This window comes from Canis lupus, chromosome 35, assembly GCF_011100685.1.
Source record: "Canis lupus familiaris isolate Mischka breed German Shepherd chromosome 35, alternate assembly UU_Cfam_GSD_1.0, whole genome shotgun sequence".
Classification (NCBI taxonomy): Eukaryota; Metazoa; Chordata; class Mammalia; order Carnivora; family Canidae; genus Canis; species Canis lupus.
The window spans coordinates 4,846,241-4,864,045 of record NC_049256.1 but is presented as its reverse complement, the minus strand read 5'-3'; the positions used below and the strand labels follow the sequence as shown (position 1 = coordinate 4,864,045).

At 60.0% G+C, this 17,805-nt stretch overlaps 1 protein-coding gene across 3 annotated transcripts in view; it reads left to right on the top strand.

Annotated features, from left to right (window-relative positions):
* Positions 1-17,805, top strand: part of SLC22A23 (solute carrier family 22 member 23) — a 163,384-nt gene that overhangs the window by 135,650 nt on the left and 9,929 nt on the right. The window contains exons 5-10 of one of the 3 annotated variants that reach the window (XR_005384216.1): positions 2,569-2,696; positions 11,372-11,474; positions 13,250-13,482; positions 15,072-15,104; positions 15,236-15,255; positions 16,310-16,433. Coding sequence is in view for 2 of the 3 variants with exons in the window: in XM_038584042.1 (XP_038439970.1) it covers positions 2,569-2,696; positions 11,372-11,474; positions 13,250-13,482; positions 15,072-15,104; positions 15,236-15,259; positions 16,310-16,433 (645 nt within the window). In the remaining variant the exon portion in view is untranslated. Of the gene's footprint in view, positions 1-2,568; positions 2,697-11,371; positions 11,475-13,249; positions 13,483-15,071; positions 15,105-15,235; positions 15,260-16,309; positions 16,434-17,805 lie in introns of all 3 variants that reach the window. The other 2 variants (XM_038584042.1, XM_038584043.1) reach the window with 2 other exon arrangements.

Sequence of the window (17,805 nt, the reverse complement as noted above, 5' to 3'; positions counted from 1 at the left end):
TTATCAATTTTAGCTATTCAAAGTCGGTTGCCTTTAGGCATGATTTAGGGGTGATAAAAATGAGTGATAGAGGGTGACCGGGCAGTCAGGAGTAGCGCAGCATCCCTGAGACCCCTGAGTCCATGCGCCACCAGAGCGCACATGAGGCCTCCCCCCGCCCCGCACCCTCCCCCCCCCCCCCAGGACCCTGGCCTCTGCAGCTTTGCAAACTGGGAAGAGGAGCCTCTTCCCCTGAAGGGCCAGGGCTCTGTGGGTCCTGGTAAGAGGTGGGCATCTGCCCTCACTGGGGTTTAATGCCTCGACTGATGGAAATGTTGGCTCTTTATGCATAATCCAGGGCTTTCCGTGGAAGACAAGTGACATCAAATAGACATCGCTTTGTAGTGTCCTGCGGCTGTCACTCACCTCCCATTCAGGGATCAGAATTGCTGACAGTGAACATCTCACGAGGGTTCTCCCCACCTGTCGGCAAAGCCTTAGGGCAAACGGGAAGAGGGCCCCAGCGCCACTGGGTGGGTGCGTCCCTTGCTTGTTTACTTGCAGCCTCTGGGCCTGGGGATCCCGGCCTCCCCTCCCCGGGGAGGGCTGAGCTGTGCTCCTCCCCCTGCCTCCTCCTTCCCTCTGGGCCTTGTTCTTCGGCATCGTGTTCCTCTGTGCTCTTGATTTTCAAATTCCGTTCCCTGCTGCAGAGTTTGTTTCATCAACATTTGATGTAAATTACTTTGAATTATTTTAAAAGGACTCGAAACTTTCTCATTTTGTTGTAGACCATATTCCACACTTCAGAGACCACCCGCAAAGCAACTTGTGATGTCAGAGCAATCTGTGAGCTGGTTTTCTGAGATGCCTTATATTTTGTTGTGGTGGCGGTGGTGGTTTTTAAAGATTTATTTATTGATTTGTGAGACACAGAGAGAGAGAGGCAGAGACTCAGGCAGCAGGAGAAGCAGGCTCCCTGCGGGGAGCCCGGTGTGGGACTCGATCCCGGGACCCCGGGATCATGCCCTGGGCCGAAGGCAGATGCTCAACCGCTGAGCCACCAGGTGCCCCTGAGATGCCTTGTACCACGATTCTCCCGAAGCGGCTGAGCAGATTGCAGCAGGTGCACACGTGCACGGCGAGGACGGCAGCAGGGGCCTGCACCCCCACCCTGCCGAGCCGCACCCTGCAGTCCAAGCAGCTCCGGGTCCGGGATTCGAGGAGGCCCCACTTCGTCCCTGTGCCCGGCGCCAAGCGCCTGGGCAGGTGGTGGGCCGCCGTCCGGGACACCTGGAGACCGGGAGGCCTCAGGCTGTCCATCCAGCCTCCCCAGCGTTGCTTCCAGAAGCACCTGCGATCCACGCAGCCCCCCGCCCCCGAGGAAGGGCTCTACCCAAACCAGGAGCCGAGATCTACACTCGGAGGAGCCGCTTAGTGCTTCCCTGGGCGCTACGGCTTGACCAGACACATTGGAGAAAGTACAACACAGAAAACACGCTTGATTCAATGGGATCCGGTGCGAACAAATGGCAGCTTTGCCACCCGGCCGCTGGTTTGCTCCAGGGAGCGGCTCCTCCGAGCTCGCGTGGCCCGGGGAGCAGGTGCAGCCGTGACTTGGTAGCGACGGCAGCCCCGGGCGCCGTAGGACGAGCCGCGGCGGGAGCCGGAGCCCAGGCCCCATTTCCAGCTTTTGCTTTTTCTCTCTCTCCCGGGTAGAGATGCCGCGTGTTCCGCAGTCAAGTCCCGAGGGCACGCGGCCACACCTCTTCCTGCGCGTGACATCGTGGCCGCGTGCCCTCGTGGCAGAGTCGAGGGCTTAACCGCGGGACCGCGTCGGCCCACAAAGCCTAGAATATCGCCTAATATTGTACAGAAAACGTGAGCCGACCCCCGTTCCAAACAGGCGCCCCGTTCTCTTTGATCGACGTGCAAATACTGTCGTAAAAGTAAACTTACAAAATGCATCGATAGTAAAACACTAGTGGGGTTTTGGGGTTTTTTTGGTTTTTGGGGACTCCTCACAAGGTCTCCGCCTAAAAACAAACAAGGAATCTGTTGCTGATGAAACCCGAAGCGCGGCACCACCGCAGCGAGATGCAAGCAGTCGTCTAGGGACGCCCGGTGGCAGCCTCCCAGTGTTCAAAACCTGAAAAGAACTGTCCGGGGGCTCACGTGGTGCATTTTCTTAGACGTAAAGCCGTTCCGTTCATATTTGGGTTTTGTGACAAAATACAACAAAGGCAGCCCTTCCACGAACCGTTTAAACCTGCTCTAGAAATCCATAGTTATTTTTGAAAAGTTTACACTGGTTTCTTGTTCTTGTCTGCCACACCTTAAAAATCCTATTTCTTACACCTGCTCAAACAAAAAAAAAAAAAAGAAAGAAAGAAAAAAAAAACGTAGATACCTTTCCCTGCCCACGGTGTCCGCTTCTCTGACTCGGCTCCTGAGAGTCCCGAGCATTCACGGCCACGGGTGCAGGTGGGTGGGAAGTGAGTGCCGCCCACCCCCCAGGGCGGAGGCTGCGTGCAGGATGCCCCCCTCCCCCAGAACTGAAGACCTTCACCGGTTCCCTTTGTCTCTTTGAAGGATATTCCCCGAGTCCCTGCGGTGGCTGATGGCCACCCAGCAGTTTGAGTCTGCGAAGAAGCTGATCCTGCACTTCACGCAGAAGAACTGCATGAACCCGGAGAGTGACATCAAAGGTGTGATGCCCGGTGAGTACTGCTCAGGTCAGCCGGCAGCCCCACCCCGACCCGGAGGGGCGCCCCCCGACCTGGGCCCAGACTCCCCGCCGTCTTACCAAGCCGCCGTCTTCCCCGTGTCATTTCCCAACCTCGGTGGTGGGTCTGCAACTAGACTAGGAATGCAAGTGGATCGAAATCCTCTCCACCTCCGAGGTGTTGGCTTCTTTCCTGAGCGAGTCCAGTGCCCTGCGGCGTCCCCACAGGGCCTGTCCTGAACCAGAAGTGAGGCGCGAGCCCAATGCGCGCCCCGTCGTCCAGGAGTACTTGGGAGGGGCCTGGGACAGGCCTGGGACTCAGCCTTGCCTGCCACCCAGGTGTATACACCTGCAGAGCCCGGGCGTGGGGTGGCGCTGGTCCACGCTGCCTCTCTCCCCGAGTATCACCTTCGTGGATGCCACTGTCTGTTTCTGACCTATTTGTTGGGCATCTGAAGTAGAGAAGCGAAGTCTTTTCATTTAGTAGTTCAGATCCATAGAATTTTTTTTTTTTAACATTTTCTTTATATCCAAGTTAGTTGACATGTAGCGTATTAGGTTCGGGGGTCAGATCTTTTTTTTTTTTTAAGTTCTTTTTTTTTTTTTTAATTCATTCATGAGAGATGTAGAGAGAGGGGCAGAGACACAGGCAGAGGGAGAAGCAGGCTCCATGCAGGGAGCCCGACGTGGGACTCGATCCCGGGTCTCCAGGATCAGGCCCTGGGCTGAAGGCGGCGCTAAACCGCTGAGCCACCCGGGCGTCCCTCGGGAGTCAGATCTATAGAATTTGTGTGTATCAGGAGCATCACGACGCACTAGATCGCAGTTTTCAGGCTGGGGATCCATAAGTGCCACCAGGGAATTGTTAAAAGTCCATGTTCCTGGTTCCCTGCCTTGTACCCAGAGGTTCTGACCCAGCAGAAGAACTTCTGAGAAGTTGCATTTTTAATAAGCACTGGAAGAGACTCTGGTGTACACGATGCACAGACCCTCTGAGAGTCCCAGCAAAACCGATGCCAAGCTCCAGCCCCTGCAACAACAACCTGCCGACCTGAAGCAGGTGGTACTGCCGTTATAGATTTCCCAGGAGAATAACCTGCAGGCTCTAATCCCCCTCCCCATGATGTGAAATTCTGTCCAACGGGTACGTACTTAGTGCCCGCTGTGGACCAGGCACTGTTCTAGAACAGGGGGAACCAGGCAAAGCCTTGCCGTGTGGGTGGAGTGTACAGGTGAGCAGGGGACAGCCTAGCGACAGTGCAAGGTGTGACGCATCAGGACGCTGGATGCTGTCGGAAAACTCCACGGGGCGGAGAGGCACAGGGTGTGATGAAGGGTCGCAGGTGTGTGGGGGAGCCTGGCTCCAAGGGAGCAGGGGAGCAGAGACCTAAGCGAGGTAGGAGAACGTTGGCTTCATGTCTCTTTTCACAATGAGGAAGGAACACGTGAGAAATTGGCGTCTCACTGGCCAGGAAGGGCTTCTGGAAGCATCTCCGTGGTTCCTAGGCTGGCTTTTGGTTAGACTCCTGATTCAGACGTAGGGTTCCCGGTCAGTAGAAGTTCCCCAGATGCTGCTGCTTGAGCGGGATGACGTCCATGCCTTGGCCTGTCCCCTGACCTGGGAGGGGGCTGCGTCCCTCTGTGGGGCTGCCTGGGTCGGCCTGGCGATCCAGCACAAGCAGCGGGGTTCCGGAAGCCTGCGGCCCTTGCTTTAGCGGCCTAGACAAGGACACGAGGAGCCAGGTCTGCTTCACACGGACGGGACGCAGGCCTGGTGCTTTGCCGAGGCTCATCCGCGGCCCCTTCCTAGCCCGTGACGACGACGATAAACGGGATGACGTTCGCAGAGTGCTTGTCCGTCAGATTTCCGAACGGTTTGCGAGTACTGACGTCCGCTTAAGTGCTCCCCGTGCCCGGCCTTAGAGTCCCTGGCGCGGTCCTGTGGGGAAGGTACGGGCAGATGAGGACGCCCAGGTGCAGAGGCCAAGCGTCGCGCCGGAGGTCGCCCAGCCTCGCTCTGCTGCCTCCCAGGGGTGACCGCTCGCGGACGGGGACCCGTGTGACCGCGCACGAGTGCCGCGCTGACTTGCCCTCAGGGCCACATCTGCTCGTTCAGGATGCCCGAGCCGTCTCCCCGAGTTCACTAGCAGCCCGCTGCCCTTGGGTCCCGCGGTATAATCTGCTTCTGGCGTCTCCCTGACGAAACCACCACATCCCATTTCTTTCTGGGTAAAATACTGTCTGGGAAAAGCTTGTTTTCTCGATCCTAATTATACTGATTCATTCTCCTCCCATTTTTAGAAAGCGGTGTTCAATCCTTTTTTTCCTTTCTTTGCTTATGAGTTTTGCCGCCGCCCCCGCAGGAGGCTGGGGGTGGGGAGGGGGCGACCCACGTGACCTCGGTGACCTCAGCTATCCCCCCCCCATTCTTACCTGCATGCCCCATACTCACCTGGCCATCCCCTACCCTGGTTCTTCCCTGCATGCCCCATACTCACCTGGCCATCCCCCACCCTGGTTCTTCCCTGCATGCCCCATACTCACCTGGCCATCCCCCCACCCCAATTCCTACCTGCGTGCTCCACGCTCACCTGGCCAGCTCCTCAGGGGCCCGGTCACCCTCCAGTTAGGACAGTGGCTCACCTGTCGCTGTGGCAGGCTGGTTGGTGTGGCTCCTTATTAGGCCCATCGCCCTGCCCTGCCCCGAGGCCTGGCGTGGCAGGCCGTGAGTGCGGAGCTGCGTCCCTCTGCATCCCAGCCCCAGGGGACACCTGCCGCAGAGCAGGCTTTCCCTGTTACCTGTTGAATGAGTGCATGAGGTGTCCGCAGGCCAGACGGGGGTTGGGCAGTGTCTCATGGGACCAGCGGGGTGGCTGGGGATGAGAATCTTGGGCCTGGAGGGGTCTGGGGGGCCGGGCGGGGCCCACACCCCGGCCGTTGCCTCCTCCCCTTGTGTTCGCGCCAGGAAACCTGATGTTCCTACATCGTCCCGTCCTTTCCCCTGTGGGCGCCGTCTCGGGTGGATCTCTGAGCGTGCCAGGTTTCCCCTGCGGAGCCTCTAGCCGAGCGCGGGTAGATGTTGGGATGCGCTCGGAGCGGCGTTCCTATAACCACTGGGTCACAGGAGGTGTCGGGTCCGGGCGCCTCTCCTTGTCTCATCCTAATGCCCGGGACTCTCAGCACTGAGTGCAGGAGAACAGGCCTGCGGGCCCCACAGTGGCCGTGCCCTTGCGGCCCACCCGAGAGGACCCTGTGTCGGGGCCCCGCGCACGCCCTGCCTGAGCCGTGGTGCGCTGGGCAGTCACCGGGCAGTGGCTGCAGGCGGGGGTGACACACTTCACCTGCGTTTGCTTCTTGCCAGAGCCTCAGCGAGGTCCGTCATCGCATCACCCCCACCCCCTGCTTGACACGTGGGGAAGCGGGGCCGCAGAGGCTAAGCATTGGGGGCCCCGTAGCCCACGGCCCACGGACCCCATGTGGCAGCAGCGAGCCCCGCGCAGGGGCAGGTGTCCTCTGTCCTCCTGCATCAGGCCGTCCCTGCAGCGTGCCCTCGGAGACTGGCCCCCGGACAGTGGGCGAGTCCCGGCTTCAGGCCCAGGTGGGCCTTCCCCGGCCCTTCGCGGCGTCGGGCCTCGGTTCTGCGCCCTCCTGGCCGCTCTGGCTCGTCTGTCTTGTCGGTTCAGAGTGAGGTGCGGAGCTGAGGGTCCCCGGGGCCAGGTCCCCTGCCCAGAGTCCCAGCATAGCAAGCGAGGAGCCTGCAGCTGGCCCCCGCTAGCGCCCCGCCCTCGGCACCCTAGGGGACACCTCCTCCTCCTCCAGGCCGGGACCTGGGCAGCCACGTGCCCCGAGGGGGAGTCACGGGGTCAGCGTGCCGGCCACTTGTCCCACCCGTGGGTAGATGTTGGGAGTGGGCTCTGCCCAGGGACCTCGCGGAGATCCCCGCAGCCTTCCCACCCGCTTGCTTCTGAAGCGCTTGTTCAAATGGCCACGTGCCATCCTGCCCAGCCCTTACCTGAGGCCTGAGGGGCGCGTGGAACACACGGCAGGTGCTTCCTCCGCTTCCGGCCCTCGGAGCCTCTGCCCAGAGCTTTTATTTTATTTTATTTTTTTAAGATTGACTGATTGATTGATTTATGAGAGAGAGAGAGGCAGAGACACAGGCAGAGGGAGAAGCAGGCTCCCTGCGGGGAGCCCGATGTGAGACTCGATCCGGGGACCCCAGGATCATGCCCTGGGGCCGGCGCTAAACCGCTGAACCACCCAGGGATCCCCTGCCCGGAGCTTTTATGCACATGTTTTACAGTGGCTCCCAGTAGGGGTGGCTGCTGCTGCTCCTCCTGCTGCTGCTGCTCCTCCTTCTGCTGCTGCTCCTCCTCCTGCTGCTGCTCCTCCTCCTGCTGCTGCTCCTCCTCCTGCTGCTGCTGCTGCTCCTCCTGCTGCTCCTCCTCCTGCTCCTTCTGCTCCTTCTCCTGCTGCTCCTTCTCCTGCTTTTCCTGCTCCTCCTCCTCTTCCTGCTGCTCCTCCTCCTGTTCCTCCTCCTCCTCCTGCTGCTCCTCCTCCTCCTCCTGTTCCTCTTCTTCCTACTGCTCGTCCTCTTCCTACTGCTCCTCCTCCTCCTCCTGCTGCTCCTTCTCTTCCTGGTCTTCCTCCTCCTGCTGCTGCTCCTCCTCCTGCTGCTCCTCCTCCTCCTGCTCCTCCTGCTGCTGCTGCTCCTCCTCCTGCTACTCTTCCTCCTGCTGCTCCTCCTCCTCCTGCTCCTCCTCCTCCTCCTGCTGCTCTTCCTGCTGCTCCTCCTACTACTACTCCTCCTCCTGCTTTTCCTGTTCCTCCTCTTCTTCCTGCTGCTCCTCCTCCTCCTGTTGCTGCTTCTCCTCCTCCTGCCACTGCTCCTCCTCCTCCTGCTGCCGCTGCTCCTCCTCCTGCTGCTTCTCCTCCTCCTGCTGCTGTTCCTCCTGCTGCTCCTCCTGCTGCTCCTTCTCCTCCTGCTGCTCTTCCTGCTGCTGCTCCTCCTCCTCCTGCTCCTCCTTCTCCTGTTCCTCCTCCTCCTCCTGCTACTCTTCCTCCTGCTGCTCCTCCTCCTCCTGCTCCTCCTCCTGCTTTTCCTGCTCCTCCTCCTCTTCCTGCTGCTCCTCCTCCTGTTCCTCCTCTTCCTCCTGCTCCTCCTCCTCCTGCTCTTCCTCCTCCTGCTCCTCCTCCTCCTGCTGCTTCTCCTCCTGCTGCTCCTCTACCTGCTGTTCCTCCTCCTCCTGCTACTCTTCCTCCTGCTGATCCTTCTCCTCCTCCCGCTCCTCCTCCTGCTGCTGCTCCTCCTCCTGCTGCTGCTCTTCTTCCCACCTCCTTTCCCCCCATTTCTCTTTTTGTCTCTTTTTTCCCATTTCTATAACTGATGCTTTTCCAGTTTCACCAGGAATACGTTAGCAGTGTACGAGTATAAAAGCAAGGCCAGTTAATCCCTCCGTTACATCCAAACAAATGCAAGTTATCATCTGTGTGTTTCCCCACAGGCGTGAGCCTTGAGTGCCCTGCTACCACCTTGTCCCCGTGCTGTCCTGGGGAAGCGTGCTTTGGCTCCTCACCTGGACCTCTTCGCCATGCAGAGGCCGTGCCGCCTGCTGTGTGTCTGCAGGGACACCCCTCCCTTCTGCAGCTGGTTGGGGAGGCCAGCGCAGTCTTGGCCAGCCAAAGCACTGGCTAGGAGGGCACCTGCTCGCTGAGGCCCACGTGGGGCTTCTTTGGCTTCCTTCCTTTGGGCCTCATAGCAATGCTCCAAGAGAGGGGCACTGTCCCACTTAACAGCTGAGAAACTGAGGCACAGAGCAGCTTTCCCAAGGAAGCTCAATAAAAAGAATGATGACGGGTTCTGCTAGGTCTGTGGGACCCTTCGCGGCATCCCAAGTTAGGTTGTGACCTGACAAGGATCAGCGGAAATGCAGAGGAGAGGGGATGGGGCCGGGGGGGGGGGGGGGGGGGGGGCTACAGGATGGAGCCGGCTGGCCAAAACTCAGGAAGCCTGGCTTGGTTTTATTTTGAAATATTTCTAATGGCAGTAAATCCAGAGGGTGGGAGAGCTTGGGAGGAGGGACAGGGAGAGGAAATGCCTTTAACAGTCATTTCCTCGGTGCTCAGGCTCTGATCAGCTCACACGGCCCGTCCGTACCGCCACACAGCCACGTGCAAGGACTTGAGGACATCCCGGGTTTCCCTCTGATGACAAGAGACGTATTCGGTTCCCTTAGGGTGTCTCAAAAGCCGTCTGATGGTTCTTATAGCTCAGAGCTGGGAGATTTTTGTCCCAGAGAAATAGACCTAGTGCTGAGGACGGTTTGTATTGTTGTTAATAGGCTGGTGATGTGTGTAATAGAGACAACATATCAATAGCCCCAGACAGGTTAATTTAATTCTGTTTAGAATAATGCAGTTACCTCTGTAGACTACAGTAAGTTCCTTAGACCTTGGGCTCTACAGTTTCATGTTATTTAAAAAAAAATCACTCAGGTCACAATTGCAAGTGCTGCAGCTTCTTTATAAACATCTGTTTCATATACAATAATATGTTAACAGGTAGGGTTTGGGCCACATTACAAAAAAAAATTAAACTTATATAAACATTCTAATAGCCATTTTCTTCTTGGATGATTTCCATGGTGAGTAAATGCGACTGCTATAGTTGATTCCTGATGAGTTTTATTTTATTTTTTTAAGATTTTATTAATTTATTTTAGAGAGAGCCAGAGAGAGCGTGAGCTGGGGTGGGGTGGGGGGGAGAGGGAGAAGCAGGCTCCCCACTGAGGAAGGAGCTGGACATGGGGCTCCATCCTAGGACCCTGGGATCATGACCTGAGCCGAAGGCAGAGGCTTGACCAACTCAGCCACCCAGGTGTTCCCTCCTGATGAATTTTGTAACAATGAAGATACTCAGAATTGGATCCAGTAGTATCCATTAACCATAATATTTCCATGTTCTTTAAAAGGTTGTTCGTGTTTTAACCAAGGGAAAAGGATGTTTGTAAATCAAATTAGCTTATGTTTGCAGAGGGGAAAATAAAGGTTCAGAAGACCCCAGGAGTTGGGGGGAATCCGTGGATAGACAGCCGAAGTGCTAGCTGTTTGGACTTGTGCATAGACCTCAATTTTGCACCTAAATATGGGAAAGATGAAAATTCTGGAAATGCAGGTGGCATGGCATGCCTCAGACATTGGAAAGACCTCTCCTTCACCCTTCAATGCCCAAGCCGGGGACATTGATCCAAAAAAAAAAAAAAAATTGTTTAAATAAGGAACTCCTAAACCCTCATGGTTAAGCAACATATTTTCCTTCAAACTATAACTAATAAGGTTTGTGACCCTCCTGCCATAGGTGGCAGGAAGGAGAGAGGAGAGGAGAGCTGAACTGGGGACGTCGGGGTGGGAACGGCCCTCGGAAATACCAGAGAGCATCTCGGTAGCACAGTCCGCTCAGTAGGTGGCCGCTCTGGAGTCCCTCCTGAGGAAATTCTCTTTCTTCCAAGCTCCGAAGCCTTTCTCAGTACCCTGGGCCTCCCCACCCATGCTGCTTGCTTTTGTTTGCTTGTTTGTTTTGTTTGTTTTTTAATAAACTTATTTTGGAATAATTTTTGGTTTACATAAAAGTTGCAAAACTAATACATAATTTCCGAGGACCCTGCCCTGTGTCTCCCCCTTGTTAACATATGACCACAGGACCTTTGTCACAGTCGAGATGCTGCCACGGGTGCAGTACTGTTAGCCGAACCCCGGCCTGCACCCGGATGTCACCAGGCTCTCCAGTAGTGACTGCCTGTCTCGGGACCCCATCCGGGATTGCGCCTAGTTGTCGCACCTCCCTTGCTTCCTCCGACCCGTGGCCTCATGTCTCGTGGGCTGGACGGCCCTGGGGAGCCCCGGCTGCCCACTCGATGGGTTAGGTCCTTTGCCTTTGGGAGCGCGTGGGCAGAGTCGCTCCCCGGAGCCGTGCTTGGCCGGAGGAGCAAGGAGGGACCGAGGAGGCTGAAGGTGGGACATCGTGCCCCCAAACGCACAGGGAGACCCCGAAGGCTGGAGCGCTCCCTGTTGGGACCTCCCCGTCCCTTGTGCCAGCTGCACCGGCAGCCTCCGGCGGATGCCTTCCCTGTGCCCGGCGGTCGGAGGCCCCTGCGCCCTGGAGGGCGACAGCACAAGGGGCGCTGCGGCCACAGAACTTGCTGCCCACGAACCCGAGGAGCGCAGGAGCAGGTGCTTCTCCCTCCCTGAGCCAGCGGCCCTGCAGCCGGATGGGACTCGCCCCGGGAGAAACCGCTGGCTCCTGCCACGGCCTGGGCCTGAGCCTGGTTAGCGCCTCCATAACCCAGAGTGGCTTTGTTCTCGCACAACGTGGAGCGAGTCCCTGCTGATGGCTTCTCTGTGGGTAACCTGCCTCACTGGTGAGAAAGCTTCTTGGTGGCAGGGTGCCCTGGCACCTGCCCTGCCTCCCTTCAGGCCCCACGGGGACGTTTGAGCTGCAAAGCTAGTGTCTCTGTGGACATGTTTCTATCCTGAGAGCCGGATTCTATCCCGAGGCTTAAAGAAAAAAGAAAAAAAAAAGCTCCCCTTGTCGTGATGCCCAGACTGGGGAGCGCATGTGAGGCCGCGTGTCCGGGGCCTTGCCGGGAGGTCACAGGCTCTCTTTCCCTGCAGAGCTGGAGAAGGAGCTTTCCCGGAGGCCCAAGAAGGTCTGCATCGTCAAAGTGGTGGGGACTCGGAACCTGTGGAAAAACATCGTGGTCCTGTGTGTGAACTCGTGAGTCACAAGAGGGCGTAGAGGGCGGGAAGAGGCTAGAAAAGAGAGGGGGTAGAGGAGAGGCCCGTGGGGCCCGCCCCCTCCCACGGCCACACGGGGGCTGCTGGCCAGAGCTTCGCCCTCGGCCAAGGGGCCCTGGGTTAGGGCCCAGCACCCCGTACCAAGGAGGTCTTTCTCATCTTCACTCATAGTCCTGCCCTCCCCTGACCGCACAGGTGACCTCCGCTCAGGGAAAGGGTGTGTTAACTCTCGTTCGGTGTTAGAGGCCCTGGGGGGAAGCTTACACCCCTCTGGGAAGGGCCTCAGGACTGCTGTCCTGGAAGGAGAGAGACCCAGGGCTCTGGCCCACCGTGCCCCACAGCTGCACCGAAGCAGCTCTCGATACTGGGGTCCTCTTTACGCCCTTGTCCTATACACGAGGACAGGGAGGCCCAAACCCTCAGGCCTCAGCCTCCCGACCCAGCGCTGGCCCCGGGCCCGGCCACCATGCCGCGGTCCAGGCTCAGATGCGAGCCAGGCTAATGGGACCATTAGAAATGGAATGACAAAAAAAAAAAAAAAAATGGAATGACTTTTCCAACGTTTACTTCTGGGGAAGAAAGAAACACAAACTGTGACATGGAAGAGATGCCAAGTTTCCATTTGAGTGCTGCTTGTTTGCGGGGAGGGAATCCATCCCTCTGACCTCCGTACCTGTGGCGCTCGGACTTCCTGCCTAACGGAACACAGAGGGAGGAGATTTTCCTGAGAGCCCAGTAGGCTGAGAAGCGGGGACAGTCATTTGGGGTCCCCAGAGATGGACCGAATCTCACCAGTTGCCGAGGATTTCCCGAGTGGAAATGAGTTCATTTGGCAAAGGGCAGCTTCCTCCTGCGGGGACAGGGGTCTCCTGCCATTGACCTTGACGCGTCCTCGCGGGTGACAGAAGCACTCTGATTTCCCCAGAGCAGGGAGGGGCGCGGAGGGGCGGGTGGAGAGAAGGAAATTTATAGCTGCGAATGAGCTCTCCGAGCACCGCCCTCGTGGTGCACGTGCACCTGCAGCCTCCCTCGGGGGCCCGGGTGCACTAGGGTCCCCAGTTCCCAGACTGGACATCTGTCTCCAGCAGTTGGGACACACGTTTCCCAGCGGGTTTCTGTGATCCTCTGGGGGAGGCAGGAAAGAGCCTGGCCCCGGGGCAAAGGGAGGGAAACTGTAGTAAGCTTTAGGAATTGAAACAAAGGGTCCAAGGCCAGATGACCTCACTTGGCCTGACGTCCTAGGCTTCCCCAGGGGCGTTCGTCAATAGCAGCAGGAATGTGGGAGGTAGGGAGTTCTCTGGAAGGACCCCCGTGTTTCCAGAATCCTGAGCGTGGGAGGAAGAGGGAGAGGCCCAGGTAGGCAGCCTAAGTAACCGGTGCAGGCCGCTTAGCCTCCTGGAGCCTCCTGAAGCCCATCTGTAAAATAGGTCTGATGGGAGCTCTTAGGGTGCGGACGTGGGATTAGGTGAGTCGATGTGTGGAGAGTGCTTTTAACAGCAGGCCTCCTGCTTCTAGGCTCCCACTCTTCTGCTAAGGCAAGAGGAATGCGGAGCGAGCACCCCGGGGGCGGGGGCGGGGGCACGCGCCCCTCGCTGCCCTGAGGTCTCCCTCCAGGCACTGCACCCACCCCGCAGGCTCGCGGCAAGGCCCCCTGTGATGGCTGAGCTGCCCGTGTGCATCCCGGGCGCGGACCCCTCCTGCCTTTGCACCCCTGCCCACTGCCCGCCCCCCACCCCGGGTCCGTGTCTCCCACAGGCTGACCGGCTACGGGATTCACCACTGCTTTGCGAGGAGCATGATGGGCCACGAGGTGAAGGTGCCGCTCCTCGAGAACTTCTATGCCGACTACTACACGGTGGCCAGCATCGCCCTGGCGTCCTGCCTGGCCATGTGCGTCGTGGTCAGGTTCCTGGGGCGCAGGGGCGGGCTGCTGCTCTTCATGATCCTCACCGCCCTGGCCTCGCTCCTGCAGCTCGGCCTCCTCAACCGTGAGTGGGGCCCAGGGATTGAATGGGCCGCGGGGGGCGGGGGGTGCAGAGCCCAGGGGACGTGAGCTGGCCTTGCACCAAAGGAAGTTGGGCAAGAGCTGGGTGAGACTTTAGGGTACAGTTCCCTGCTACCTGCGCTGTTATCCCAAAAGCCACAGCCCGAGGAAGGTGCCCTGGGAAGCACGGGTTTTAACTGCAAGGTCCACGGGGGCTACCCTGGGCGGAGGGCGTCGTGCCTGCCCCCACCCCCCGCCCCGTACCCCCCACCCGCACCCAGCGCTGGGGCCTTCCTGGCCACACCGTCATCCCCCGCACGTGAGGCCCCGGCCCCGTGGACGTGACCTCCCCCCGGAGGGCCACACTGTTTCTTTGTGCTGCAATCACGTGACCAGAAGAACAAAGCGCCCTTTCATGGGAAATACGGGGAAACTTTGACACCCTTGTATTGGGACACTGCTCTCCAGCAGCTGTTCCCAAGTTCATCGGCTTGTCTTTGGGCCAAAGAGTTCCTCAGTGAATGTTAAAAATAATTCACGGACGAACTAGAGCATCCACGCAGCCCCTGCAGCTGTAAGACGCGGGCCTGGAGAGAGCGCCAGGCATCCCCCCACCCCCGCGCCCCTGCACCCAGAGAGGGACGTGGGAAAGCTCGGGGCCCCCCAGGACGGCTCGGGGCCGCAGGACACAGGTGCCCCCCGCCGCTCCCCTCCTCCACAAGGGGAGCCCCCGAGGGCAGGACCGGGGCTCTGGGCCGGCGCAGGTGCGGCGGGGGTCAGAGCGGCGGGGAGACGGAAAGCCCGCCGTCGTCGGGGGGCGAGCGTCCGCGTCGGAGCAGAAGGAAAAGGGAAGAACTGGGAACCGCCTGGCCTCGTGGCGCCCGCCGAGCCGGTTCCGGATTCCGGCCCGGCCACTGCTGAGCTGCCCCCCTCCCGTGCCTTCCGGGCCTTGGGGGGAGCGGCCTTGCATTCCGCTGTGACAGATCGGGGAACAGAGGAGGGGTGTCTGTCCCCGGGCCCTACCCTTCCAGGGAGCCTCGGGCGGACGTGCAGGGAGGCGGTGGTCCCTGGGGGTGTCACGGGGCCGCTCTGACCCCGGGCGCGTGGTGCACACGAGTGGCCGGGCACCCCCGGGCTCAGAGCCTGCAGACACGCCGCAGGCCGGGCTGCCCCCCCCCACCCCCGCAGCACGTGCTGCTTCCCCCAGCACAGACCTGCAGTGGCTCCCGAAGGATTTTATTCAGGAGGAAACTAACCCTTCAGCGTGAGTTCTAGAAGCGGTGCTGGGGCCTCCGCTCTGCAGGGGTCCATTTTCTCCCCGCCCAGCAGAAAACTGCTTCGAGGGGGCACCGATCCCGTGTCCCGGGACGCCCTCACCCACAGGCGTCTGCTTCCCTGTAGCACCCGGCCCCCCGGCAGGTGTCGATCCTGCTCCCCCACGGGCCCAGCCCCGAGCTGGCGGGGAGGTGGCTTGGGAGCCAGTCTCATGTAAGAGCCCTGTAGTGGCTCCTCCCTAACGTGCTTCCTCTCTCCCCTCTTTACCTACCGTCTCCGTCCTCGTCCACGTGGGGGCCGTCATTTCCGGGGGCCCAGTGATCGGGAAATACAGCCAGCATCCTGACTCAGGTGAGCCCCCAATGCCCGTGCGGTGCACCCGGCCACTGTTTGTTGCACCCCAATGGGCGTTTTCATGAAGACTCACAGACCTGTGGTTTCCCTCCCTGTCTCTCTCCTCCTCTCTCCTGTTATCCTTCAAGAGTTGCAGCTGAAGTTGGCCGTAGGTTGGACACTATGAGCATACATTTGTATTCTCTACTTCCTCTCACCTCTAGAAAGAGCACCTCGTTGCCCCGTCTGTGCCCGGCTTGCACGCATGGCCTCACCTCCTCCCCTGGCATCGGCAGTCAGCCCGGGGCCCTGCTGGCGCCAGGACGCCGCTGCAGCATGTCTCGGGGGCAGCGCCTGGGTGACACCAGAAACCCCCGGGGAACCCCCGGGGAGCGCTGGAGGCCGGCTGACCGTGCCGCCAGGGGAGGCCGCTGTCCGCCTTTGCCCGTGGCCGCGGGGACAGCAGAGCTGCCGCTGCACCCGCTGGCCACACACGCCTGGCCTGACCCGCCCCCGTGCTGTCGAGACTCCCTGCAGTGGCATCCCTGCATTCAGGATGCAGCTTTGCAGGGAACTGGGCCGTGCCCCGAATGTGTGACCCCAGCAGCATGCCAGTGCTCTGTGCTAGACCTGCCTGGGTGTGCAGTCAGACTCTGCTGCCGTTTGCAAGGTGCTTGGACCGGTCGAGCACTGTCCCTCCAGGCCGTAAAGTCTTCTGCTTGGGTTACTTGAGTTTTTGTTCCCTTAAATGCAACCTGGCATACCCTGTCCTGTGTGCTGGGCGGGTCACACCTGAGCCCGGAAGAGCCAGGGCTCTCTGGGGTGCAGAGGCCTTGTTTCCCTGAAGGCTGGGGTAGGAGGGACACTGCTAGGACCCCCGGGGGGGCCACCAGCCTTCCCCCCGGCCCAGGCCAGGCTTGTGGCCTCAGGAATCTGGCAGTCAGCATGGGCTCCAGCATCAAGCCCACGGGGAATCACGGGAACCCTAACAAAGTCTGCTGCCCAGAGGGTCTGACCTAGTACACCCAGAGGTGCTCCTCGGTCTCCAGACAGAACTGAGCGTGCCAGGCTGCGCCCCCACCTGGGGAGGGGGAAGGGGAAGGCGCCCCGTGTCCCCCGTCCCTTGCCCGGCTGCTGTCTCGCACGGCCCCCACCTGCCTGGCCAGCCTCCTTTCCCTTCCCTCAGGCGCCCCCTCACCGCCCCCCCTCTGATTCTCCTTCAGGTATGAGCGATAGCGTCAAGGACAAATTCTCCATCGCGTTTTCCATCGTGGGCATGTTTGCCTCCCACGCCGTGGGAAGCCTGAGCGTGTTCTTCTGTGCGGAGATCACCCCCACGGTAATCAGGTAGGTCCCGGGAGGCGCCCCACCCTGCGGCCTCTTCCTAGGACTTCGGGGGGCCGGGGGCGCAGCAAGGCTCCCGCGGAATGAACCCGAGTGTCCCTTGTCCCGCCCCGGCCTCCAGGCAGGGGCGCAGCGTGCGTCCTGAGCCGTCAGGGCTTCAGATGGGGGGAGCTTGGCCCTGACTCCCAGGCCCGCGAGGGTCCGCTGGCACCTGACCGGGGCATCCCTCCTGGCGCGAGCCCGGGGAGCAGGGAGCGGGGAGTGGGGCACTCTCCGAGGTGCAGGACGCTCTGCGCCGTTCCCCTGGAGGGCCACTGGCTGGGGTTTCAGTTCCTGAGGGAAGGTTGGCTCCGTCCTTGCCAGTCCGGGGAGTGGCACCAGGTGCCACGCGCCCTCCGATGCTGTGACGATAACAGCGTAATAGAAGGGTTTGCCTCCATGGAGAAAGGCGGCCCCCACCGCAGGACCGGGCCCCTTCCCTGGCGATTGCTGTTGCGGCTCAGGGCAGGGTTCATCCCGGCTGGTGCCACACTGGACCTCGCCTGGGCACTGCCGACCCGCGGGCTTCTCGAGCGTAGACATTATGGGTCCGGGTGCTGCGGGGGACGTGGGCGGGGGCAGGCGGGGACTTGCCTCCGCACCTCCGGAATCATGCCCACGAGGGGAGTGTCACGTGACCTCATTTTGCTTCATTCTCCCGGATTTTCACGATACATGCCAAGTCTGGGCGCCCGTGGGACATGATGGCACGGGATTGTCGGTGTAGGAGGGAAAAAGCAATTAGACGCCCGGTGGCGCACCGTGTTCCGACCTCCTGCGGCCAAGCGAAGAGGACGCCTGAGCTTAGTTCATGCTGAGGTTGCAAGATGCCCCAGGCGGACAGCATCTCCCTCCGTGTCTTTCCTTTGCCGGTGAAAATCTCCTTCCCTGACCAAGGAACACGGCGAGGAGGGCCCTCCCGTAGAGCAGAGGTCACGCACGGCCCGCTGGCCTCTCCGCAGCGCCGAGGGACCGGGGGCCGCCACCCCGTAACTGCCGCTGCTGAGACTCGCTTCACAAGCTCCGCCGAAGGCAGTACCGTAGCCTCTTCCTCTCTGAGGCAGACCCGCAGAGACTGGCTGGCGCTAGACATTCAACAAATGCGCTCTTGGATCCGGCCTGCCACGATGACACGCGAGAAGAAATATTTGACCTTTGGTGCTGTTTTTGTTCTTGCAGAGGGATGAAAGGAAGTCGAGTCCAAAGGGGGTCTCTGGCCGGGAAGGAAGGGGTCCTGGTGTCGCCCCCGCGCCCCTCCCCGTCAGAGGCCTGGCTCTTTCCCGCGTCCACGCTCGGCGACAATTCCCACCGAGTCCCTGGGACAGAAGTTGACCTC